We start from the raw sequence: 26310 nt of genomic DNA, 5'->3' as shown, positions 1-26310 counted from the left end.
CCAGGTGGTCTCCCAGGCAAGAATACTGGAGTGAGTTGCCATTTTATCCTCCAGGGGATCTTCCCGACCTAGAGATTGAACCCACATCTCCTGAATTGGCAGGCTGGTTCTTTACCATCTGAACCACCAGGGAAGTCTTCCTCTGGGTTTCTTTCAATGTGTTTCATGAAACAGATAACAAGCACTTGGGATCTGCCAGGGAGAACTGTGGGCCAGGCTCCTTCCTCTTCCCAGCCAAGAAAACACAGCCCTCTCCACCAAATTTTCTAGGTGGGGGCTTGAGACACAGTAGTCAGTAGCTTTCCTGTGCTGACCTTTAATGTGTAAGATGCTTAAGGCCTCTTGGAAGTTGTTAGGCTATAAATAAGCACAATATAAAAGCTTCCAAGGTTAAGTTAGAACCATTGTAGCAGCTCTAAAAGGAAAGACTCGGTGACTATAGGAAATTGTATTAGAGATTCAAAAAGGCATTTGTGTATTTTTTTAGGAACAAGAGAAGGACTTAGCACCAACTCAGACACATGTCCAGTTCTTTGTTCACGCTTACTTAAAGTTACACTGATTTGTAGTATGGCCTCCTCAGAGTTTCTGGGTGACACAAAATGATCTCCTTCCTGCCAAGGAAAAGCAGCAAAGGGCTAACTTGGGAAGTGTTTTGACTTGCTGTGAATGGATTGTCCCAGCAAGTCTGGCATCATCGACTGAAAGTTTATTTTGGGTCGCTACCTCTGGGAGGAAGATGTCCTTCTGTGATATCCCAGGTCCCTCTCCCCTACCTGTCTTCTTGACATCACCTCCCCCACTTCCAGGTAAAATGAAACCCCAGGAGGGCAAGGATCTTGTCTTTCTTGTTCATTACTGTATCTTCAGTGCTCGGATCAAGTAGGCATCAGTAACAATTTATTGGCTGAATTAATGAATGGAAGAGGAATGAATGAGCTTCAGGAACTTTTAGCAATATACTTGCTGCTGTGATACTGTTCTTCATTAGTTGACACAAGAATGGTCATTGACATTTCTCATGACACCTTTCACGATCCGTTACACTTTCTTGTTCTTGATGATGCTTTGCTGACCATCCACTGAATTTCCAGAATTCTACACTAACCCAGGATTATGATTGGCATTTTGCTCCCTAGCCTGTGCTCCCCCACCCCTATTCTCAGCCTCTGCAGTCCCCAGTCTTTCTGTGGCTTGAGGACTACAGGCTGACAGGGAACCTTCATGCTGAGCACCATGAGCCAGGTTACTGTCCAGATGTCTTTCCACCAGGGACTGTGTGTAATTCTGAATAGGGATGCGTCCGATAGCATGAATCTCTGTAATGCACTAAACTCCCAATCAACTGTTTTAATGTCTCAAGGACATTCTCTTTCCTCAGCAAATGGAAAGAATAATTTCCTAGCGCCCTTAAGGATTAGGCAAGACCATGTGACTGCTTCTAGCCAATGAGTTGTGGGAATTCCAGGCAAACTATTGGTCGCCTGCTGTGTCCACTCCGTGGCACCCCATGGAAACCATATATTGGGAGGGCAGTGTCACAAGATAAACAGAACTGGATTCCCAAGGGACTAGATGGATGAAAAAGCCACTAACTCACTCAGATTGTGTGAGCAAGCTAAATATATCTGCTAAGCCACTGAGATTTCAAGTTTAATTTGTTACTGAGACATAGCTTACCCAATTTTCCAGGCAAGAATACTGAATCCCCTACTTCAGGGGATCTTCCTGATCCAGGGATCAAACCTGCATCCCTTGTGTCTCCTGCATTGGCAAGTGGATTCTCTACCACTGCACCTCCTGGAAGGCCCCTATCTTGACTTATACCAAGGGAGAATATGGGAGTTTAAGAGCATTCAGGCTTGGTCAGAACAAGCATGTAAGGAATAAGCCCAAATGCAGATGTCCCAAAGCTGGCTGAGAGATAAGCTCAAATAAAATGTGAATCTCTAGGGGGTAAGACTCACTCCCCTCCCCCATTAGCCCAGCATTCCTCCCTTGCCCTCACCCCCATTTACTTTTCTGAGAAGTTTGGTGGGTCTGGGTTTCCCGGAGATGCTTCCTGTTTGTCTTGGCTGGCAAAATTTTGCTGAGCTTCCTTTATGAGTCTCTAGCCCACCTGAGACTTCAGTTTTTGGCAGAGTCATTTCTAGATTTATTCATTCAGCCAAAATTTATTGAATGTTTACAGTATGTCAGGTCCTGTGTGCCAGATGGGAAGAATAGAGAGGTGAGTAGGGCATGATTGCTGTACCTGGGGTGACAAAACAGGGCGATGCCATTAGTGGTGTGATAGAATAGTCACAGGATGCTCTGGGCAAAGAGGTGATGGTCTCACTGTGCCCCGGAGTGCCCTCAGGGCCGTGGCTTCCTGAGGAGGAGGTTCCCGTTTCGATATCCAAAGGACAAGAGTGTTATCTGTCATAGGGACGAGGGTAGGAGGAACCTCCTAGGCGGAGGGAACAGTGCGTGTGCAGGGTCACAGCAGTGTGTTTGCACGGGTGCGCCACTGGGGGTAGTCGGTACGGAGGTACAGATTGTATTAGAGATGGAGCTTCTGTATAAAATTGGCTTTGGGAGATTGTTTGTGTTACCACTTAATGTTTATTGAATTTGTTTTAATGGAGAATTAAATTTTTACTAAAAAAGAAAAGCACAAGATAAAAGAAGTTTTTAGGAAAAAGAGAAATAACAATCTTTTGACTGGTTCATACCCATTGACTCAGTAGGCCTGGTCTTAGGAATCTATACTAAAGAAATAATTAGAAAATAGAAAGAACTTTCTGCTCTCGGATTCTCTTGATGGTGTTATTCATGATAGTTTAATTGAATGATAGCATGTAGTGTGATGCTAAGGACTCCATACTGTGGCGAAATGCTTACACTGTCACACAAAAAGTGTAGGATACTAAATTTTATATATAATACATATATATATACATACATACACATATAGTAATTTTATATATCGGGATCCTCAGGTGGCACAGTGTTAAAGAATCCACCTGCCAGTGCAGGGAAGACAAGAGAGGTTGGTTTGATGACTGGGTGGGAAGATCCCTTGGAGAAGGCAATGGGAAACCACTCCAGTATTCTTGCCTGGAAAATTCCATGGACAGAGGAGCCTGGCCGGCTACAGTCCATGGAGTAGCAAAGTCAGACATGAGTGACTGAGCATGCAATAATTTTATATATAATACAATCGATTGCATAAAATAAATAAACTCAAAGGAAATAAACTCAAAATATACTCACAGGTTTTAAAACCAATTATAACCCAAGTGTTGAAATTATCGGCAGTTCAAAATTTCTTCTGTGTAACATCTTCTGTTTTCTAGATACAGTGTGCTTGCTGCACTTACCTGGATGGAAAAAGCTTTTGTGTGCCCTTCCTTCTGTCTCGTTTTCTGCCTTCCTCTTTCCTTCTTTTCTCCCTCTTGTCTCTCTCTCTCTCCCTCCCTCCTACCCTGCCTCTCTTCTTTCCAGTTTCAGATGCTTAGGTCTTTACTGTAAGCCTAATAATTTAAATTAGACCATGTGACAGAAGTCAGTTATGCAGCATACCTCGTGTATAGCATGGTGGTGAAGATCTCAAGTTCTGGTGTTGAACTGTTTCCGTTCACACACTTTGTGGGGACACTTTGGTTTGCTAAGCTTTGTGATCATAAGCAAGTTATTTAACTTCCTTTCCCCTCATTTTCTTCTTTTTAAAAATAGATTTAAAAATAGTTACTACTTCAGGATGTTGAGAGGATTAAATGAGCACAGAAGTGAACTATTTAGCAGGGTCTATAGTTAGCACTCAGAAAATCACTTTTACTATGGAACTTATGGTTGCTGGGGGGAAGGATAGAGAGAAAACATAGTTAGGGAGTTTGGGATGGACATGTATGGACTGCTATATTTAAAATGGATAATTAACAAGGTCCTACTGTATAGCACATGAAACTCTGCTCAATGTTATGTGGCAGCCTGGATGGGAGGGGAGTTTGGGAGAGAATGGATAAATGTATATGTATGGCTGAGTCCCTTTGCTCTCTGCCTGCAACTATCACAACATTGCTAATTGGCTATACTCCAATACAAAATAAAAAATAAAAAGTTTTTTTAGAGGAAAATCATTAATGTTATTGGCTTCATTTTGGTATGCAAACTTCTTTAAAGCTTAATCATCAAAAACAAAGACTAACATCCCAGCAAGTCTTTGTAGGTATGCAAACTTCTTTAAAGCTTAATCATCAAAAACAAAGACTAACATCCCAGCAAGTCTTTGTAAACTTCTCATGAACAGGTGGACACATGAATATGTTGAGAGGGGCCTGAATAAACAAAGTTCCTATTTAATGTATGATGTCCCTGCGACTTAGCACACACACACGCATGCATGTTCCATACAGCGTTCCCCAATTTGCAGACAGCTGTGTCCACTAGAATGAATGGCTCAGTCTTCTTTAAATACCAAGCATTTCAGAATCAGTGGCAACTCTTGGAGGAAGGTCTCTAGCAACAGGTAACTTGGGCTTGTCCCTTAATGTCTTTAGAACATCCAAAGCCATCAGCAGGTGTTTTTGAGCTGAGCCTGGGGATCTGGAGGAGTTATACTGAGATGGAACATGTGAGACCTTAGCCTGGGGTGTGGCATACCTGAGAGGTACTTCAAAATGCCTCCTGGCACTCCCTCTGAAGATTCCTTCCTCCAGCTGACTGTAAGTCATTTAGCAGTTCCCGGTGGTGTGGATAGGTCCTCATTTTAAGGTTTTGGAACCCAGAAGCTCATCTTGAGTTTCCTCACTTAAACCAAAATTTGCAGACCTGTCCATGAATGGATGTATCTGCCTCTGTCAACTCATGTCACCAGCAGAGGGGTAGGAAGGGTGGGAACAGAGCATAGTTTTGATATGCATGATTGTTCAAAGTTTAATTATAGCAAAGACAAACATCCTAGTATGGCTTTGTTAGTTTCTCATGAATAGGTGAGAACCCCCAGGGCCCATAGAGGGTCCTGTCCCAAGACAGAAGAGGCTGATCTGTAGATCCCTGGGGAGCTGACCTCTGAGAGCGGGTGGAGGAGGTGTCCCTGATGGAGGGAGCATGTGGAAAGAAGAGAGGAGAGGAGGGGATTTTATAAAGAAGGACCTGCCCCCTCCCTCTTTGGTTAAGGCCCCGATGGGGACAGAGTAACTGAGGGAGGAAAGGATGATGAAGGAGGGTATGCGGTAGGCAGGCCCATGCACAGTGGCCTGTGAGGAGCAAGGTGACAAGACTCCTGGCCTCTTGGCCACTCAGAATGAAGAGGAGAAAGCATGGACGGAGAAGGAAGGGGATGGGGGCTGCACAGTGTCATTTGATGGCTTGAGACTTGCAATGGGTTATCTCCAGAGAATTGAAAACTTGCTGCTGAAGACCTCAGGGTCAGACAAGTCCCGCCTGCATTTGAGCCAAGCGGGTGGGGCAGGCATTCCAGCAAAGGCAATTTCCTATACACTGCCTACTGGGGTATCTGTCAAAGGTGATATATCCGCATCCATACTTGGGTGAATGAGAAAGAAAAAGCCACAGAATCTCTGGTGCTGTCAGAAGTCTTGTGGAGGGTGGTCGTAGTATTAGTTGCCAAGTCATGTCTGACTCTTTGTGACCCCATGGATGCAAAATAGCCCTGGGGTTGCAAAGAGTAGCACGCCAGGCTCCTCTGTCCATGGGATTTCCCAGGTAAGAATACTGGAGTGGGTTGCCATGCCCTCCTCCAGGGGGTCTTCCTGACCCAGGGATTGGACCCGTGTCTCCTGCGTTGGCAGGCAGATTCTTTACGGCTGAGCCACGAGGGAAGCCCTGTGGTGGGTGTCTGACCCAGTTCCCACCTGGTGCCATATTCTCTGTCTTTCCTTCTCTGACCTAGCTCTCCAGTGCCACAGAGAGGTCACAGCTTTGTAAAACTCCTTGAGTCTGTATTGTCCCCAGAGATGTTCTGGGCAACCCTTCTCTTGTGATGTGTACCTGAAATTAGCTTGGGAAACCCAGCGTGCCCTCCCCCTCAGGACACTTTGGTGTGTCAAGACTCTGGGGAGTTTTGTAAGGATAAAAACCTGTTTGTCTCCCACAGTGTTGGTGGGAATGTAAGTTGGTACAGCCAATATGGAAAACAGCATGCAGGTTCCTCAGAAAGCTAGAGATAGAATTATCATATAATCCAGCAATCCCACTCCTGACAAAACTACAGTTGAAAAGATACATGCACCCCTATGTTCATAGCAGCACTATTCACAATAGCCAAGACATGGAAACAACCTAAATGTCCATTGACCAATGGATGGATAAGGAAGATGTGGTACACATCTACAATGGAATATTACTCAGCCATGAAAAAGAACAATGCCACTTGCACCAACATGGATGCAACTAGAGATTATCATACTAAGTGAAATAAATCAGAAAGAGAAAGACAAATACCGTAAGATATTATTTATATGTGGGATCTAAAATATGACACAAGTACACTTGTCCTTGAAACAGAAACAGACTCATGAATGTAGAGACCAACTTGTGGATTCCAAGTGGGTGGGAGGATGTGGGAGGTTGGGGTTAGCGGATATTAGCTACTATATATAGAATGGATAAACGAAGTCCTACTACACAGCATAGGGAACTGTATTCAGTATCTTGTGATAAACCACTATGGAAAAGAATATTAAAAAAGAATCTATCTATCTATCTAACTATCTATCTATATATATGTATAACCGAATCACTTTGCTGTGCAGCAGAAATTAACACAACATTGTAAACAAACTATATATCAAGTAAAAAAAATTTAAAAAGATAAAAACCTGTTTGATTTTGTGTAGCCCTCATTTCTCCTTTCTTGTGCCATAATAGAAGCATCCCAGTTGGCGCTAGTGGTAAGGAGCTGCAAGAGATGTGGGTTTGATCCCTGGGTCAGGAAGATCCTCTAGAGTAGAAAATGCAACTGACTCCAGTATTCTAGCCTGGAAAATCCCATGGACAGAGGAACCTGGTGGGATACAGTCCATGGGGTCACAAAGAGTCGGACACGATGGTACACACACACACACACACACACACACACACACACACACACACAGATAGCCATAATAGCTTTCATTAACATCCCGTGGACCTAATAAACTCATTAGCCTGCAAATGCTGTCCTGATGGTTGGGAAAGACCTGTGTGCGTTGTGTATAATCCTGTCTGGTTGTTCATGTAATTCGAACCTGTTGGTATGTGTATCTGTGTGTCCCTCCCTGCCTCACTTCCCCAGCTTCAGCCGGTCCTCACAGCCAGCTCTTTGGGTCCCTCGCCTCTTGGTCATGAGAGAGTTCCAGGTTGTCAGTCTCCCAGGTGTCATCTGATGGGCTGATGTGGGCAGGACTGTCCTCTTTTTTTTCTTTGGACACTATCCAGGGATTTGAGTTCCTTTTTTCAGCAGCAGGGTCCATGTCCTTACATAACCAACACAGGTGAGGCTATTTGCCAACCATGGACAGAAGAACTTATTTTTGCTGCGTCAGTGGACTTAAAAGAGACCTGTGTTTTCTCCCCTCATATCATCTTTGCTTTGAACCAGACCCACCTGCAGCAAGAGAGCCTATGAGCAGGCAGCCTTCAGGTCCCCTACACACAGAGGACCTCCTCAAACACTTAACTGTGGGGACCTCGGCTCCATCATCTTCAGCCATGACAGCTCCCAGATGAGGGCCCTTGACCCCCGCCCAGCTCAGCACACATTTAAGTGCAAGAATAAGGAAGTTACCTGCCAACACTGGGACATCCTGTATACAGAGGATGGAGGTCATGAAGGGCTCTAAAAATAACCGTGCCGATGTATGTATTGAGTGAGATGCTGCAGTCAAAAAGACATTCTTTAGGAAGCTGAGGAACAGTGGGGGCATTGATGAGAATTCATTCCAGATGAAGTCAAAGGATAAAGCTTCATGGGACTGGGCAGCAGGCATCATGAACCAGCCTGTAGAGAGGGGAAGGGGTCTGAGTCTGAAAGCTTCCTGGCTGATTTAGGTAACGTTTGAGAAATGATGGAGCAGAGTGTTGGCTACGGTTTTTGGTGGCTTTCAGAAACATGTGAGCACAATACAACAGGAAGTGTTCACGGTATTCTTACAACGGGGTCGGGGGGCACACAGAAGAAGCTGGGGAGGCTGCCAGCATTTCCAGACATGGATTGCATCCTGCAGTGTTCCAGTGAATGTGGTGGAGCTAGTGCCATGAGTGTAGACACAGGACAGGCCTTACCTGGGGACCATCTAGAGAAGAAAGGGGTTGGCCAGGCCTCAGAGGATGGCGGCCTCGCTACAGGAGGGAGGTGGATGGATATTTGTTATGCTTTGATCAAGAAGTGTCCCTTGAGACAGACCCTGGCTTCCTTCCCTCCTCTACTAAGATCAAATGAAAGTGGTGAGTCCAGCGGAGCTTCTGATATAGGGGAGTGTATTGTCTCCCCCACCTGCAGGAGGAAGAGAAGGAGAGAGAGGAGGGAGCTGGTGGGTGTGAGTGATGCTGTGTGGGTCTGTTAGATCTGGGAATCCTGTCATCTTGAGTGAGTGTAAGATGCGAAAAAGGAATGTCCCAGGGAGAGGGACTTGCCTTGAAAATGTCAAAAGAGAAAATGAACTTTCCAGGGAGTCTAGAGTGGGAGGAAGTGAAACCAAGGCAAAGAAAACAAGAGGAAGGGGAAAACAAGAAATACACTCAAGAAAGCACAGCAGAGTTTATGGTGTACTCTGAGTGGGGGTGGGGGAAGTGGGGCAAAGGGTCAAGATCAACTGGGAAATTATAATTTGAAGCTGTAAATAGAAGTTAACATGGGCTGGGAGTGAGGCTTGCAAGTTACAATGGGCAGATGGCAAGGCTGACAGAGCCGTTAGTGGGTAGATGTCTCATGTATTCCTCTCCTGTGGCTCTTCAATGCCTGTCCTGCTCCCAGAACCTGTGGGTGATGTGGGGTGTGGAAGGTACCTGCCCTTGTGGAATGAGGGCCAGGCGGGTGTCTGAGTGGTGTAGATCCTAGGTCATGTCTGGCATTTAGAAGGTGGGGCAGGATGGTAGGAGGCAACCACCTTGCACATTCGGGGCTGTTTCTGTGGAGAGGATACTGGGGCAGAGGGAGTGCTGTGTGAAAGAGAAGAGATTTTTGGGAAACAGACAAGAGGATCTTATGTAAATGACATGACTTAAAAAAAAAAGATGACAAAGGGGAAGATGAAGGTATTTGACTTGAAAGTGAAAGAATGTCATTGCAAGGAAATAGCAGGACAGCTGTTATCCATAAAGCTGAAGCTGATGGCTCATTACAGAGAGTGAGGACTTCCTAGGTGGCACTAGTGCTAAAGAACCCTCCTGCCAATGCAAGAGACATAAGAGACACAGGTTTGATCCACAGGTTGGGAAGATGCCTTGGGCTAGGAAATGGCACTCACTCCAGCATTCTTGCTAGGAGAATCCCATGGACAGAGGAGCCTGGTGGTTTACAGTCCCTAGGGGCACAAAGAGAGAGACACGACTGAAATGACTGAGCATGCACACCCACTTGCAGAGAGTGAGGATTTTCAAAAGGTCTTTTGGAGGTTTCTGGAAGTTGGAGAAGGAGGAAGGTAGATGTCTTTTTCTGTGTTGGGCTCGGGAAATGGTTAAGAGGAGGAGAGGAGGGCGGGGCGGGGAGGCTGAGGTTTGGGGCTGGAGAGAGAAAGTGGTGTGTCAGCTTCACCTACAGCCACTGTGTTGCAAAAACCACCCCTGGTTGGCACAGTTTTGGTGTAACAGCACCCTGTTGTTAGCCAAAATACTGAAACTGGTTAACATGTGCAGCAGAATCAGGTGAAATATTTTACCAGTAGGGTAAAGAACACTGGAGAAAGCATGAGGGAGAAACAGGAATTAAAGAAATAAGGAAAATATAAAGGCATAGAATTTATAAATCAGCTGAATGTCTATAGAATTTCCATGTATTTGGTAATTGAATTGTAATAGTTGATTCTAAAGTATGTAAATATGTAGTTACTTTTATGAAAAAAATTGTGTGTGAATAAAACAAGCTAAAACCATCTATGTGCTTGGAAGCAACCCAAGTGTTCACTGGTGAATGAATAAAGAAGACATGGTACATTTAATACAATGGACTATTATGCTCTCATAAAAAGAATGAAGTAATGTCATGTGCAGCAATGGATGCAGCAATCTCTAGGATGGACCTAGAGATTATCATACTGAATGAAGTAAGCCATACAGAGAACAAATATTATATATCACTTATATGTGGAATCTAAAAAGTAATACAGAAGAATGTATTTACAAAACAGATTCACAGACATGGAAAACAAACTTATGGTTACCAAAAGGGAAAGAAAGAAGAGAGGCATAAATTAGGCACATGGGATTAACAGATACAAACTGCTGCTGCTGCTAAGTCACTTCAGTCGTGTCCGACTCTGTGTGACCCCATAGACGGCAGCCCACCAGGCTCCGCAGTCCCTGGGATTCTCCAGGCAAGAACACTAGAGTGGGTTGCCATTTCCTTCTCCAATGCATGAAAATGAAAAGTGAAAGTGAAGTGGCTCAGTCGTGTCTGACTCTGCAACCCCATGGACTGCAGCCTACCAGGCTCCTCCATCCATGGGATTTTCCAGGCAAGAGTACTGGAGTGGGGTGCCATTGCCTTCTCCGAGATACAAACTACTATACATAAAATAGAGAAACAACAAGGATTCACTATATAGCACAAGAAACTATATTAATGTCTTCTAATAACCTATAATGGAAAAGAATTGAAAAAAATATATGTATAACTTAATCATTTTGTTACATACCTGAAACTAACACAGTGTTGTAAATCAGCTATACTTCAATTAAAAAAATAAAAAACCAAACAACTGTGGATGTGCTATGCACAGAAATTGTTTTCCTTTCTTTCCCAACTCCCACTCCCATCCAGGCTAGCGCTTAACATTGAGCAGAGTTCCATGTGCTAACAATAGGTCTTTGTTAGCTATCCATTTTAAATACAGTCCCTTCAGCTTTTTACCTGAAACTATCACAACATTGTTAATCGGCTATACTCCAGTACAAAATAAAACGTTTAAAGTTAAAAAAAAAAGAAGAAATTGTTTCCTTACAGAAACACATGGCATCAAACAGAACCATTTAAGTGGAAAAACAAATACTGTTTGAAATAGCCTAAGAGTTCTTTCAGGGCACTTTATTTAATATTTTTCACTTGGGTCACAGGGAATGATATCACAGTCTGGAAAAACAGCAGGCAGGGGGCTCCCGGAATGGTGTGTCAATCTTTTTGTTTTTCTTGACAGCAACTGGACTCTTTGGGCTGGGTGATATGATGCTCAAAATTAAGCAACTTCATTCATAACTCTGTTGTCCTTATTTCTCTTTATATTGATGGAGGTTTTCAATTTTAACGCCACACTACCACTGTAGGCTCGCTTCACTGCTCAGGAGATTGACAGCTACTTCCTCTGGGGAAGGTTATCTACAAGAGAAAGTAGAGGAAAGGGAAGCGGGTGAAGGCCCTTTTGGAGGAGTTCCCTTGACAGAGGCTTTTTCTTTGCCTTTGGAGCCGGTGCGTTGCAGGTTATCCCTGATCAGACTCAGGACTCTGCTGCTTCTGCCAAGGAGGGGATATTGAGGGGGGCCCTGGTATGTGTGAGAGGAGTGACACCTTCTTTGACTTTTTTTAAATTAAACTTTTTATTTTCTATTGGAGTATAGCTGATTAACAATGTGATAGTTTCAGGTGGACGGCAAAGGAACTCAGCCATACATATGTATATTGTGTTCTCAGTTATGTCCAACTCTTCGAAGTTCCATGGACTGTAGCCCTCCAGGCTCTTCTGCCCATGGGATTTTTCCAGGCAAGAATACTAGAGTGAGTTGCCAATTTCTACTCCAGGGGATCTTCCCAACACAGGGATCAAACCCTCATCACTTGTGTCTCCTGCATTAGCAGGCAGATTCTTTACTACTAGCGCCACCTGGGGAGCACCAACCCTACATATACATGTATCTGTTCTCCAAACTCCCCTCCCATCCAGGCTACCACATAACATTAAGTCAGCAGAGTTCCATTTGCCATACAGTATGTCCTGGCTGATTATCTATTTTAAATATAGCAGTGTGTACTTGTCCATCCCAAACTCCCTAACTGTCCCTTTGATGGTGTGAAACTTTGCTGGATGTGCTGGTGCCTGTTATGTTCGCTCTCTTTCCACGAGGGTTTGCTGATACACTCCCTGGCTGGAAAGGCATTTACCTGGCACTTAATCCCAACTTTTTCCTGGCACCTTTCTGTGTTTTAACTTCCCCTAAAATTTTTCTTCTCTGTGCTACCTAACCGTGAGCCTCCCAAGCCTAAGGTACATCAGCTGTTATTAACTATTAGTAGTGTACATGGAAATAGACTGGAAAAATTATTTCCTTTTGTGGAATATTGAAATATATTCCTGTATTTCTTGAGCGATTCTAACGTATTTTGGCAGCTTCCAGAATTAAGGATGGAAATGCCGGAGGCTGGGTAATATGCAGAAGGAATATTTGCTTTCTTCTTTCAGTTCTTCCACTTGCTTCTTGAAATTGGACTAGTCACCCCACTCGGTTTTTTTCTTACCAGATGCAGTGACTGGAGAGAAGCACTTCTGGAGCGGCAGAGTGAGTGATCTAGTGTCATCTCTGGGTCTCACAATTCTTAGCTTAATTATATCTGCAAACTACCTACCTGCCTTTTTTTTTTTTTTTTTTTGCCATGTAAGATTTCTCCCTGGTGGCTCAGTGGTAAAGAATCTGCCTGCTAATGGCAGGAGACCCCAGTTTGATCCCTGGGTTGGGACGATCCCCTGGAGAAGTGAATGACTATCCACTCCAGTATTCTTGCCTGGAGAATCCCATGGACAGACGGGCCTGGTGGGTTACAGTCCATGGGGTTGCAGAGTCGGACATGACCTAGTGATTAAAACAACAATAAGATATTCACAGGTTCTAGGGGTTATATAATCAGTTTATCACAACATCTGAAACTCAATTAATGTAGTAGCTCATACTGATGGAATAAAGGACAAGAATGACGAGATCATCTCAACAGGTGCAGAAAATGCATTTGACAAAATGGAATCTTACAGATAAAATCACTCATCAGACTAGGAATGGAAGGGGACTTTATCAACCTGTTAAAAAAATTTCTATGAAAAACCCATAGTTGGTATCATATTTAATGAAGAAGACAGAATCCCTCTAAAAACAAGACACAGATGTCTGCTCTCACCATTTCTCTTTGACCTTGTGCTGAAGGTTGTAGCCTTCAGGGAAATTAGACAAGGACAAGAAATAAAGGGTATTCACATTGGAAAGGAGGAAGTGAAGTATCCCTTGTTTTCAGAAGACATCATCTTAGGTATAGAAAATCCTAAGTAGTACACACACACACAGAGAAATCTATTAAAACTATTAACTGAGTTCAGGATATAAGATCAATACAAAAATTATTTGTGTTTCTATACACTAGCAATGAATAATGTGGAAATAAAGAAACCAGTTCCACTAGATTCGATATCTTAAAATAACCTATAATGGTAAAGAATCAGAGAAAGAACCCATCTATGTACAACTGAATCACTTTGCTGTACACTTGGAATTAATATTCTAAATTAACTATACTTCAATTTAAAAAAAAGGTTAAAAATAAAAGAAACCAGTTCCAGATGCAACAGCACAAAAAATCTTTAGGACTCAATTTAGTAATGAGCAAGATGTACAATAAAAACTAAAAACATCATTGGAAGGAATTAAAGAAGATCTAAATAAATAGAAAGACATCTCATGTTTGTGGATTGGAAGACATAATAAATAGTGTTAAGATGAAGTATTCCCCAAATTGAGCTACACATTCAGTGCAAGCCCTATCACAATCTCAGCTGATGAAAATGTTTTAAAATTAGTGGTAAGGGTTGCACACACTTTGTGAATGTTCCCCAAATCCCCGAATCAATGAATTTTATGTCATGAATATAATGTCCAAATGAAACTGTTTTAGGAAAAATAATCAGATTTCTTCATCTTGTTTGTTGAAAAGTTCTACTTGAAACAAATGGCTTGGTAGCCCTGGGTGGGTCTGGGAGCAAGTCTCCTTCTCGTGAGTCCTGTATGCTGCAGTTGGACGGCAGACTGCTGTACTGCCCACGTCAAGCTTGTCTCAATGAGCTGTCAACCACTGCTCTGCAGGCACCCTGACAAGGCTCAGGTCTTAAAGGTGTCTGTGGCTTGTCCCCTAGTTGGGTGGTGGAGGCTGTCTGTTAGGATTCGGAGCTGGTGAATTTGTTCCAGTAGCCTTGCTAGGTCTGAGAGATGAAACAAGAGAGAGCTGGGTGCTCAAGGCTGCCCGCCTCCTTAGTGTGGGTTTCTGCCTCCCACTCCTGCTGACTTGGCTGATGTTTTAAGAGCTTCCCAGATGTCCAGTGCTGGGATGATGGGGTGCTGCGGGCAGGGACCAGGAGAGGCTTTGAGATGACATTGGCCTGCCGATGTGAGGAGGGCCGGCCCTCCAGATGGAGACTGTGCTGGACGGATGGCACAGGCGACACTGGGACCCCTGGGCTTGCCTGATTCTCAGGTGTGCTACTTCATACAGCTGCAGCTCTGGATAGAGACCTCACAGTCCCTGGGCGCTCCGGGTATTGGGAGTGTCCTGGAAAGCCATCAGGGCTGAGCCGTCTTCACGGGGCTGCTTTCTCCCCTGCGTGTGTCCATTTCTCCTGGTGCCTTTCTGAAGGCTGAGTTGATCAGAGGGAACCACAGAAATTCAGAAATTGCTCCCAAACTCTTAGCCTTGGCAGTGTGAGATGGAAAAACCTGTGTGGTTAGCACACTTTTAATTGTAAAGTGAGGATAAGCCCACCTCAGTTTCAGAGGTTTAAAAGGAAGCAGCAGCTTTTGTCATGGGGACCTGCAGGTGAAAGATGAGATGTGGCGCTTCTCTTTGGAGTAGGAGGAAATTGAAGTATGTTCCATAATGATAACAATTGCTGATAGGGACTGTTCATTCACTGGACAATTACTGTTTTCATTCCTATTTGGTTGAGAGTGTGGACGCTGGAGCCAGACCACCTGCGTCTGAGTTGCAGTTTGCTTAATCTGTCTCTGCCTCTTCCTCATCTGGATAATGGGGTTAATAATACACCTGCCTTATAGGATGGTTTGGGGGGGGGGGAGTCAGAATGCTGTGTAAAGCTCCAAGAGCAGTGCCACACACTTTGTAATGCTCAGGAAATGGTAGTTGTTTTTATTATTGTGGTTTCTCCTTGTTAACATGGACTGGGTAAGGGCTAGGGAGGCAGGGGGTGAAAGCCATCACTGCAGCACTCTGCAAGCTCAGACCCCCTCCCCCAGTCTAGGCATACTCTGTACATGAGCTTGCTCACTTCTACACTGGGCCTTGCCAATGTTCTTTCCTTCAGAGTCCTTTGCATGTTTGCATGCTCAGTCGCTCAGTGATGTCCGACTCTTTGTGACTCCATGGGCTGTAGCCATCCAGGCTCCTCTTTCCATGGGGTTTCCCAGGCAAGAATACTGGAGTGGGTTGCCATTTCCTCCTCCAAGGGATCTTCCCAACCCAGGAACTGAGCCTGTGTCTCCAGCATTGGCAGGCGGATTCTTTGCCACTGAGCCACCTGGGAAGCTCTGAGTCAGTTGCCCCTCTTCAATCTTGGGTTCCTAGACTATGGCTGGACCCAAGAATGCAGTAGAGCCCAGTACCTTCTCCTCTAAATACCACCCTCAGGCTCCCCAGGTTCTAAGTTTCCTCTGCTTTTTATCGCAGTGGAGTCAGCAAGGGAGAGTATGGATGGACCTTCATTTGTTTTCCTGGTCTCTGGCTCTTAAGTATTCTGTTGTCAAAATTGCATAGACTCTGGGGCCAAGCTGCCTGCATTTAGGTTCTGCTTTGCTGCTGCTTTGTGTGTGAAGTCCTGAACCTGCTTTACCTGTTTTCCATTTTCAAGTGGAGATAATAACAATCCATCTAAGTTTTTTTTTTTCCTGGATCAGAGGATGGTATGGTGCAATGTAATTAGCTATTTAGGACATTAATGTGCCAACTGTCACAGAAGGGGACATCATGACCTCGGAAGATCATGTCAGTTCTGAGCATCAAAGACTGAAATGGAAGAAGACAAATCCCAGGATCTACCCCTTGAAAATACTTATTTTAAGATGCCACTGTAAGCTTGTCTGGTTGATCTTTGAGGCTTTTTATTGAAAAAGAAAAAAGCGATATGAAATCCAGGTTGAGGTTTCCAGTTATGGTGGCTTCTGCTAAATGGAGGATTTTATTATGCATTTATAAGTATACCTAGGGCAGAAAGGGGCTGGGATCTTAGAGATGCTCAGTTTACACAGAATGGTCAGGACTTTCAACACCAGACTCTGAGGTGGAAGGTTGGGATTCAGTGTCTCCTTAGCTGTTTGGTTCAGGGCAGCGCCCTGCCCACCTCTGATCCTGAGTCCTCATCTCTGAGACATTGCTTATTGTGCGCTGTGGCCCCATTGCAGAAGCTCTCTGAACTTCTGGGTTGGACAGAGGGAGGGGGTTGGCAGGGTTATTTCTTGGTCCTTGGGCATGTGTTTGGGGGGTGTGTTTAGGGGCCACAAGAGCTGCCACATTTCTGATCGTTTTTCTCACCACAGGGCATTTCATGGCAACAGCACAGTTTTCCATGTTCTGTGGTAGGAAGGCTGTGAAGTAGAACATTCCCCCGCTGGATGACCCATCAACAAATAACCTTCCTGTGCTTCAGTCCCAGTTGGGGAGCAGTTAGGGGAGCCAATTGCCCCACGGGGCTGCCTGGGCACCAGAGCAAGAGGTGTCCAAGGGGTTTCAAGGGCCCCAGCAACAGCCATTAAGCAACCTCTTGGTCCCTGGGTCAGCTGGTGCCCCCATGTGGCTGGGACTGTGTCAGACAAGTTGGCCAGCGGAGCACTTTGGGCAGCAGAGGCTCCAGTGGCCTTTTGTCAGCAGAGCTTGGGGAAGACACGAAGGTGAAGGGAATTCTGCTCTTTGGTCCTGGGTCGAAGGCCGGGTGATTCAGCTCAATGCTCTGTCTTTGACCTGGACATTTGTGAAGTTGTAGGGAGGCATGTGGTGGAGTCAGTCATAAAGTAAGGTGGAGGTGGGGTGGTGGGTGATGGTGGGGTGGTGGGGCAGAGATGCAGGAGTGCCTGCAGACCCATCTCTGAGACAGCAGCAAAGCCCCTTCTCTTTCTCTGAGCTGTTTCCTCCCTCCAGGTCTGTTTATTTCTCATTTTTATGCAGAGTCAGCCTCCTGCCCTGTGGACCTTCTGTAAAGAATTCAGGAGGCCAGGATCCCCCAATCTCAGCAATGCTGCCGCCCCATGCTGGCCACCCTGCTAGTCTCTGCCCCGTGTCCAGTCCCTGTGGGCACCGGGTGGCCCTTCCTATCCCCCTCTCTAGGTCTGAGTGTGCTGCCATACAAAACACCACAGACTGGGTGACTGCAGCAGTGGAAATTGATTTTATCATGGTTCTGGAGGCTAGAATCCAAGATCAGGGTGTCGGCAGGTTTGGCTTCTCCTGAGGCCTCTCTCTTTGGCTTGCAGGTGGCCACCTTCTCACTATCCCCATGTGGTTTTTCCTCAATATAGTCTGGTTTCCCTGTGTCCACATTTCCTCTTCTAAGGATATCAGTCAGATTGGCCTAGGACCCACTCTGAAGGTCTCATTTTAACTTAATCTCCTCTTTAAAATTCTTGTCTCTGAATACAGTCCTATTTTGAGGTTCAGGGGTTAGGGTTTCAGCAGGTGAATTTTGAGGGAACACAGTTTAGCCTGTAGGTCACCTTCCGTTCCTGGCTCACTCCCTCCAGATGGTGGTCACCAGCGCCCCCTCCTGGCAGAGTCCTCAGCTGTGGTGAGAGGACTTCAGGAAGAAAATGCCAGCCGTTGGCTGGGCTGAGGCGGGTGGAGAGGGGGATCCAGCTGTGGTGTCTACCTGATGCCTGCCCTTCTCCAGGTGCTCTCTTTCTCTTCAGAAGACCCATCTTCACCTCATGTTGTCTCAGACCAGGTCTTCCGCTATCCCCTCACTCCAGAAGTTCCTCCTTGGGAATCCACTTTCTATCTTAGGAGCCAGGATTCTCTGGGTCTCCTTCAGCGGGAAGCTTGGCTACATCCTGGGCTTGTCTCACCCCCACCCCTCTCGGCATCCTGCATTCCATGTATCAGTAAAAACGGTTCCTCACACAGTACTTTCTAGTTTACAAAAGCCCTCACCTAAGACTTCTCATTTTCCACCTTCACCAGGCCTTTGGCTTCTTCTAGTAAAACCTCTCTCAGATTTGCCCCCTTTGTTCCTAAGGTCATCATCCTCTGGTCACTCCTCCACCTTTCTGTGGGACTCATCTTGCAAGTGTCTCTTACTCAGAATCCTTCTGGGTTTCTTGCTGTTCTCTTTGAAAGTCTAGTTTCTTCATGCTGACATCTTGGCACCAAGACCCCATGTTTTCCCAGGTTCTGCCTCTGATATTCTGCCTCAGAAACCTATGTCCCTGCCGTTGCCTCTCCACCTTTGTTAATGCTCTTCCTTTCCATTGTCTGCAGTGCCTTCTCCTCTCCTTTCCGCACTGAGAAAATCCGGCCCCAGGTCTCCAGCCATCTTTCTCTCCTATCCTCCTTCAGCTCTGCGGGGAGAGCCAGAACTGAATAGAATCCGTGGATATTTCCTCACCCCCTGGACTGAGTGCTTGGGCAAAGCAGAGTGGACTGGACCCTCTGATCATTTCTCAGCCTCTGACCCCAGGCTGATTGGCAAGGCTGGGATTTGTCACTCTCTCTTTGGGTTGTCAGAGTGTGGTAGTGAGTGTGTGTGCATGTGTGTGTGTGTGTGTGTGTGTGTGTATCGCTGCTTGCTCTCAGACTCCTTAAATCTGCCTCTAACCCTGACACCTGCCCCTGAGGGAAGAGAGCTCAGGAGTCAATATTTTAAAAATCTGTCCATGAGATTCTGACACACAATGAGGGCTAAGAACCAGTCCTATCATTTACTGGGCTGCTCACACTTCCTGGGGTGGAAGGAATATTTATGGATAGATTGGTGCTAACTGGTTCACACAGACTGTCAATCCTTAAAACTGTAACCAGGAGGGGTTAATTTTGAATTTACATCGGATCTGCTTCTGTGACTTTAACCCTTACCTTGCCACTTTTGTTATTATAGGCATTCCTAATGACCTGCCTCAGGGAGATACCTTTATCCCATCCACCTGTGAAGGACTGTGACATTCTTGAATTCTTTGTGTGGCAAATGGCGCAGCACCCGGTGCCTCTGTCTGCCCACTTAGTGGCGCAGAAACTCACATTTCGGGAGGCCAGAATCACAGATAGATATGACATCTTTGTTTGTTGATATGGCAGGAGATATTCCATTTCACACCACTCATGAAATGACTGTAAGGAAGTGAAACTAACACATCCCCATATCTGAGGCTTGCCATTCTAGGAGGTATTTGCAGGAATTAAACGGTATTTTTACTTTGTTTCCTCACCTCCCCCCATCTCTGATCCATAAAAGAATCTGGCATTCAGGCCCTGACAAGATGGTTATTTTGAGGTTCTGACCTACCATCTTCTTGGTCAGCTGGCTCTGGAATAAAGTCCCTTCCTTGTCTTAACACCTTGTCTCAGATTTATTGGCCTTTCACGTGGGGACCAGAGCAGGCTTGGACTCTGTAACAAAACTAACCTCTGAGGTGGTGGTTTCTTCTTACTGATGAAAAAACTGAAGGTGATGCAGCTCATCAAAGTCAGGAGATAGTTCAGAACCTTTGCTTGTACTGCCCTTTTCTTTCTGCCTTTTCTTCTCCTACTTTTAGCTTTCCAGCCCCTCCTCTTTGTTCATGCAGTTTCCCCTGCCCGGGATCTGTTAGGGGAAGCACACTGACTGAAATACCTTGGCCAGGCACCATAGTAACCAGTTGCGTGAATTATTTTATGACAGGAGGTTCTGTTAATGAACGTGGAACTAATAAACCACCACTAACCAGAAGAGTTCAGGACAGGTCAAAGGGAGACATCACACGTCCTACCACCTCCCAGAATCCCTCTCACTGTCATCCACCTTAGCTGAGCAATGCATGCACTACCAAGAAGAACTCTAAGTCAGAATGATTGATCAAAGACAACCTGGAAGCTAATACCATCACCATAAAACCCAAGACTTCGAGCCAGGAACTGAGCAGTTCTCCTGGGTTCCCTTACCCTACTGCTTTCCACCAGGGTACCCTTTCCAATAAAATCTCTTGCTTTGTCAGCTCATGGGTCTCCTCGGGATAATTCATTTCTGGGTACTAGACAACCACTTACAGGCCCTAGAGGTGGTCCCCCTTCCTACAACAGATCCATTCAGTGCCCCCACCCCTAATTCTATCAGAGTCTGTGAGAACCAGCGCAAAGACCTGGGTTCCCCTCTCATGTGATCCTCGGGAGTTTGGTGTATGTGGCTGCAGCAGCTGTCCTGACTCTGCTCTGTGAGGGTTGCATCAAAGAGTTTTCAGTGGTGATCTTGTCTGGAGTTCTCTTAGGTGAGGCCACAAGGGAGCATGAGGTCTCCAAAGATGCTCCTCTTCAGGGAGAAGAAGAGATGAGGGACTAACAACCCAGAGCCAGGGAGACACCCACAGTTAAGGGGTGGGTGAGGGGGCCTAGGGCGGTGGCTGTGGAGAGACTGCCTTCCTTCCTCCCCTTCTTGGCAGCCATGTGATAATCCTTAAGGATGATTCTGAGCATATGACACTTGAATCTGGGCAGGGCTCTGTGGGTGTTAAAGAGCCTTTTTATGAACAGGGCCCTTACAGGGATACGGGAGGGATTAACAGGGTTAAGGGCCACTTCAGTTGTTCTAAGTAAATAGCATTTAAATATTTTCCACCCCTCTTTAAATGCTGTAATCTTCAGTGACTTTCTAGACAGTGGTGATCCATTGTTAGGCAAATGCAGTAATTATAAGCAATTAACAAGGAATCTTACATTTCTTCCCCAGAGCTAGGCGATCTGGAGAGAATATAATGATGGCACATGAAGGAAAAACAAAGCTTCGAAAGTGGTCTCTTCTTTCTCCTGGTGGCTTCCAGACCACGGCCTCCCCAGCCTTCTTAAACTTTCACATTATCTGCCTTTGTGAGGTGCTGAGCCTTAAAGGTGCTGGGAGGGCATCATGCTGTGGGACCTTCCTTCGATCCCTCGCCCTTCCTCTCCAGAAACCCATTGCCTCTTCTGCCATCTTGGCTACGGAAGTGCCCGCCCCTGAAGCGCTAGTACCGGAAGCTGGATCTATGGGGCGCTCACTGTCGCTGCCGCACTTGTCTCTGTCCAGAAGTGCCCACCTGCCAGGGATAGCACCAGGAAAGTTCCAGAAGAAGTGGAGGCGGCCGCAGCAAACGCAGGGCCTCGGGCAGTTTAGCGACCAGTGGGTGCGACTGGAAGAGAAGTGAGGCAACTGGGCCGGCCAGAACCCCATCCCCTGATGGGTCTTCACTCGGTAAGTGCCGGTGAGCAGCAGTCCAGGAATGTGGGTCTTGTTTGCTTAGGCAGAGGTTCAAGGCTGTGGTTGGGGTGAGTGTCCCCACCGTTAGGGAGCAGCCTTTCCTGTTCCTCACAGCCCTGGGTGTGGGGCGGGGGGGGGCGTCTTCTGTCCGTTCTGATGGAGGGGAACCCAGATTAAATTTAACCAGTCTTCACTGATGGAGGTATACACTGACCTGTTTATTACATTCTCAGTCTGGGGTCTTTTCTTTCAAGGTGGCCATGCAAGCGTTGGGCACATTACACCTGAGCTGAGCTGAAAGGACCAGGTGAGCCTGAGGTCATGGGCCTCTTGGCTCCTACTGTCTTGACCTGAGATGGCTGCATGGTGTTCACACCAGACCCAAGCTGGGATAGGGGAGAGAGCCAGAGAGCCAGGGAGGAATCATACTAGCTTGGTGGTGCCTGTGTGTGTGGTCAGGGTCCTTGCCTGACATTGCCCAGATGCTGATGATTAGCAAGTTTGAGTAACCTAGTTTTCATAATCCTTGAACCAAGAAGCAGAGAGCTGAGGGAGAGTCATCAGTGTGCTAGTCTTAGCATCTGTACCATTTGGTTTTCTTGTGGCTGGGGTAAAAATGCCGAGATGTAGGAAACCTATTAACATCCTGAAATCCAGTCCTGTCTTTGGAGGAGAGAGGTGGAAAGAAGCCGTGCAGGCCTCTGGGGGCCTCGGAGTGTCTAGTTGCTCCTGTTGTGCCCAAAGACTTTTTTTCTTTATCAATGAGTGCTGCAGTCCCACAGCTCCAGGTCCCTGTTCTGGACAGGCCCATCTCCACCGATCTGTTGCTCCTCATCCCAGGCAATAACCCCACAGCTAGATGGTGGCTGGCAGCGCCTGCCTGTCTCTCTGGACTCCTGCATTCTTGGTGCTGGTGCTGGCTTTCCAAACAGAGACATACTTCCTATATTGACCAGAGGAGTCAAGCCAAGACCCTGACCCCTTGGACTTGAAGGACAGCCCTTCCTGTACTCCACACTCTGGGCTGGCCCTGATAGGCACAACCCAAAAGAGACTCAGAATAAAAGCCAGCACTGATTCTTTTTTCCAAGGAATGACTTTGGGTTATCCACCAGTGCTTGGGGGAAGTGTATAGTTTTGTAACATAATGAGCTGTGTGATAATAATTAATTGTAAATGAATTGTATGAAAATCATTTTTTTGTGTGTAGATTTCCCCCTCTACATTGTGTATATCAATCAGACAACTCTTTTTGCTGACATGCTCTGAATCCCACCTCTGCTGCACTCCTAGCCCCACTCCTGGGCCTGCCTGCAGCCATGGACCCTGCCCCTTCTTTCTGTCACCCTTCTCCTCATTGTCTCCTGGTTCTGGCTGCAGTGGAGACAGCAGGCCCTGGGACTTCTGTTCTGCTCCTCTCTGTTCAAGGTCTGGTGACTAGGGTGCCTCCTGTACTCTGACTGATGCTTTCACCAGGTATAGTGTGTGAGGTTGTTTTATCCACATGTGAAGACTGATGGATGGTAGGGTTTGTCAGAGGTGCTATGCGAGAAAGTGATTTTCAAACTCTCCTCCTACCCTTGTCCTGTGTGTTATTATTTATATGTCTTTGTGTTTTCCAAATAAAGTATTATGGAGAATATCTCTAAATAGTGAGTAAGAGCCAAACTGCCCTGATTGAGTCTGAAATGGAAACTTTCAGCTAGTCTCCACGCACTGTCCCCCCCAGCCCATCCTCCTCCCCGGGATTCACCTGGGTTACCGACCAGGAACTCCTACATGTGGCTGAGTTTCCTTATGGTTCTCCTTGGCCTCTGAGCAGCTCACAGAAACCCAGAGGGCCTACCCAGAACTTGGACCGGGCTGATAAGCAGCAGGTGTGTTTGTTCCTAATCTTGTTTTGGTTACCTTGATTGCCTGGGCTTGCAGCTCTGCTTTCCTTTCTAGAGAGTTTCTCTCTCTCTCTCTCTCTTTTTTTCAAACTTTATTTTGTATTGGTGTATAGCTTATTGACAATGTTGCGGTAGTTTCAGGTGTTCAGCAAAGAGACTCAGCCATATGTATGTGTATCCATTCTCCCCTAAACCCCACTCCCATCCAGGCTGCCACATAATATTGAGTTCCATGTGTTATACATGTCCTTGTTGGTTACCCATTCTGAATATAGTTGTGTGTACATGTCCATCGCAAACTCCCTATCCTTGTCTCCCTGGCAACTGTAAGTTTATTTTCTAAGTCTATGAGTCCCAGAGACTTTCTTGTGGGTTCATTCTTTGTCGTTTCCAGGGCTGGGAATGTCTTTGGGGTCCCACAGAAGGAGTAATGTGATGGCACTCAGGATCCATGTCCGCCACCTTTGCTCCACTCCGTGCCCGCTGTGGGAGGGCTGAAGTGGGAGGGCGGAACTTTCACAGATACCCTTGCTGCTGTGATCGAGAGTCTTCCCATGAGATACACTGAGGGAGATTCAGAAGGTGAAAGGGGCAGAAGACCTTTTTCTTTAATAGTGGTGGCAGTTGTGTGCCAGCTCCAGCAGACACAAGTTTGTGCAGTGGCTAGGCTCTGCATGAGGTTGGCACAGTTTCCTGCAGCTTTCTGATCTCGGATTATAGCTGCTCAGGTACCTAATGTCAACCATCTGACTTCTGCAGCTGTAGCCACTCCCATAGCTTCTTTCTTGAAGCACCAAGGAGGAGTTGCTGATTTCTGCACTGATGTAAGTGGTTCCTTACATCATCAGTGATGTAAGAAGCACCTTGCTTCTCAGTGACTTGAGTCTGTTCTTAACTTTGGTAGGTAGCGGAATGAAGGTGGGGTTGTTTTTGCTGTTCAGTCGCTCCATCGTGTCCGACTCTTTGCTACTCCGTAGACTGCAGCACACCAGGCTTTCCTGTCTTCTCTGTCTCCCGGAATTTGCTCAAACTCATGTCCGCTGAGTCAGTGATGCCATCCAACCATCCCATCCTCTGTCATCCCCTTCTCCTCCTGCCTTCAGTTCTTTCCCAGCATCAGGGTCTTTTCACTGAGTCAGCTCTTTGCATCAGGTGGTCAAAGTATTGGAGCTTTAGCATCAGTCTTCCAATGAATATTCAGGGTTGATTTCCTTTAGGATTGACTGATTTGATCTCCTTGCTCTCCAAGGGACTCTCAAGAGTCTTCTCCAGCACCACAGTTTGAAAGCATCAATGCTTTGGTGCTAAGCCTTCTTTATGGTCCAACTCTCACATCTGTACATGACTGCTGCAAAAACCATAGCTTTGACTAGACGGGCCTTTGTCAGTAAAGTGATGTCTCTGTTTTTTAATATGAAGGTGGAAGAAGGGAGGTAAACAGGAGGGAAGGATTACTGTGGCTGATTCTGTTCTTTCAACTTCCTGTTAAGTGGGTGTCATGGCTTTCTCCAGAGGCCCACATCCTAGCTGAGTGGTACCCAAGTTCTTGGCTCATATTAGGGCCAAGGAAGCAACAGATTCTGTTGGCAAAATGGTTTGCAAAACACAGTGATGGTACAGTGGATAAGAATCCACCTGCCATTGCAGGGGACATGGGTTCAGGGACGTGGGTTCGATCCCTGGTCTGGGAAAATTCCACATGCCAGAGAGCAACTAAGTCTGCATGCCACAGCTACTGAGCCTGTGTGCTGCAACTTCTGAAGCCCACATGCTTAGAGTCTGTGCTCTGCAACAAGAGAAACCACCGCAAGGAGAAGCCCACACACAGCAACCAAAACTAGCCCCCACTCGCTGCAACTAGGGAAAGCCTGGGCACAGCAGTGAAGATCCAGCACAGACAAATAAATAAAAATTTAAAAAACAAACCACCCCAAAGTGGCTGCTCCATGTCAGCACTGGCCCAGCAACCTCTGAGGTGTCAGGAGCGCCAGTGCACCTGGGGGGGGACTTGGCCAGTTTTCACATGAAAGTGTTAGTGGCTCAGTCGTGTCTGACTCTTTGCAACCCTATGGACTGTAATCCGGCATGCTTCCCCATTCATGGGATTCTCCAGGCAAGAATACTGGAGTAGGGAGCCACTTCCTTCTCTAGGGGATCTTTCTGACCCAGGGATCAACCTGGGTCTCTTGCTTTGCAGGCATCTGAGCCATCTTTACCATCGGAACCACCAGGGAAGCCCAGTAGTTTTATCCTAAAGTGGAAAGTTCCTCTGTACTTGGACGGGAGTGACCTGCTCTTTTGTGAGAGCACCACAGGCTCTTCTAAGAATTGCAATCCAGCCCCACAGGGTGGAGGAATGTCACCGTGGGCCCAGATCTCATGCATTAGGCTTTTAATCTGGTCTAGAAATTGAAGGACCTAGGGCCATGTGACTGACATGTACACTGGGCCTTTCATGTTCATGTAAAGAGGAAGGAAGCCCTGATGGATGAGGAAGTCCTGGGCTCTGACTCTGCCCAACCCCTTTCTGCCCCTTCATGCTGGGCCCAACTCCTTACAAATGGGAAGCTGCCTCTCACATGGGGGAGGGGGAGTAGGCTTAAGATGTGAGGGTAAACCCACTGCTTTCACATCAGAGTTTAAATTACCAGCAGAAAGAAAGAACTCAAACACTTTATTCTAGGTTATAAAAGAAATAAAAGCCACACTAGCTATGTTTACGTCAGATCACGAGCAAACCCCTTTTGCTTATTTGTAAGTTATGCAGAATTTTCTCCCCATTAGGGAAAGACCTCTGGTCTGGTTCTGAAGAGCACAGAGGTGGCATGTTT

General features: G+C 46.2%; 1 protein-coding gene across 1 annotated transcript; it reads left to right on the top strand.

Moving 5' to 3' along the window:
- Positions 1 to 2150: 2150 nt before the first annotated feature.
- TRABD2A (TraB domain containing 2A) lies at positions 2151 to 21892 on the top strand. Its single transcript, XM_061155237.1, has 3 exons — positions 2151 to 2230; positions 21084 to 21581; positions 21842 to 21892. Exons 1-2 carry the CDS (start codon positions 2193 to 2195, stop codon positions 21532 to 21534), a joined length of 489 nt encoding a protein of 162 aa, XP_061011220.1. The 5' UTR covers positions 2151 to 2192; the 3' UTR covers positions 21535 to 21581; positions 21842 to 21892.
- The last annotated feature ends 4418 nt before the right edge of the window (positions 21893 to 26310 follow it).

This window comes from Dama dama, chromosome 11 (genome assembly GCF_033118175.1).
Source record: "Dama dama isolate Ldn47 chromosome 11, ASM3311817v1, whole genome shotgun sequence".
Taxonomy (NCBI): domain Eukaryota; kingdom Metazoa; phylum Chordata; class Mammalia; order Artiodactyla; family Cervidae; genus Dama; species Dama dama.
This window is presented reverse-complemented; position numbering and strand designations above follow the sequence as displayed.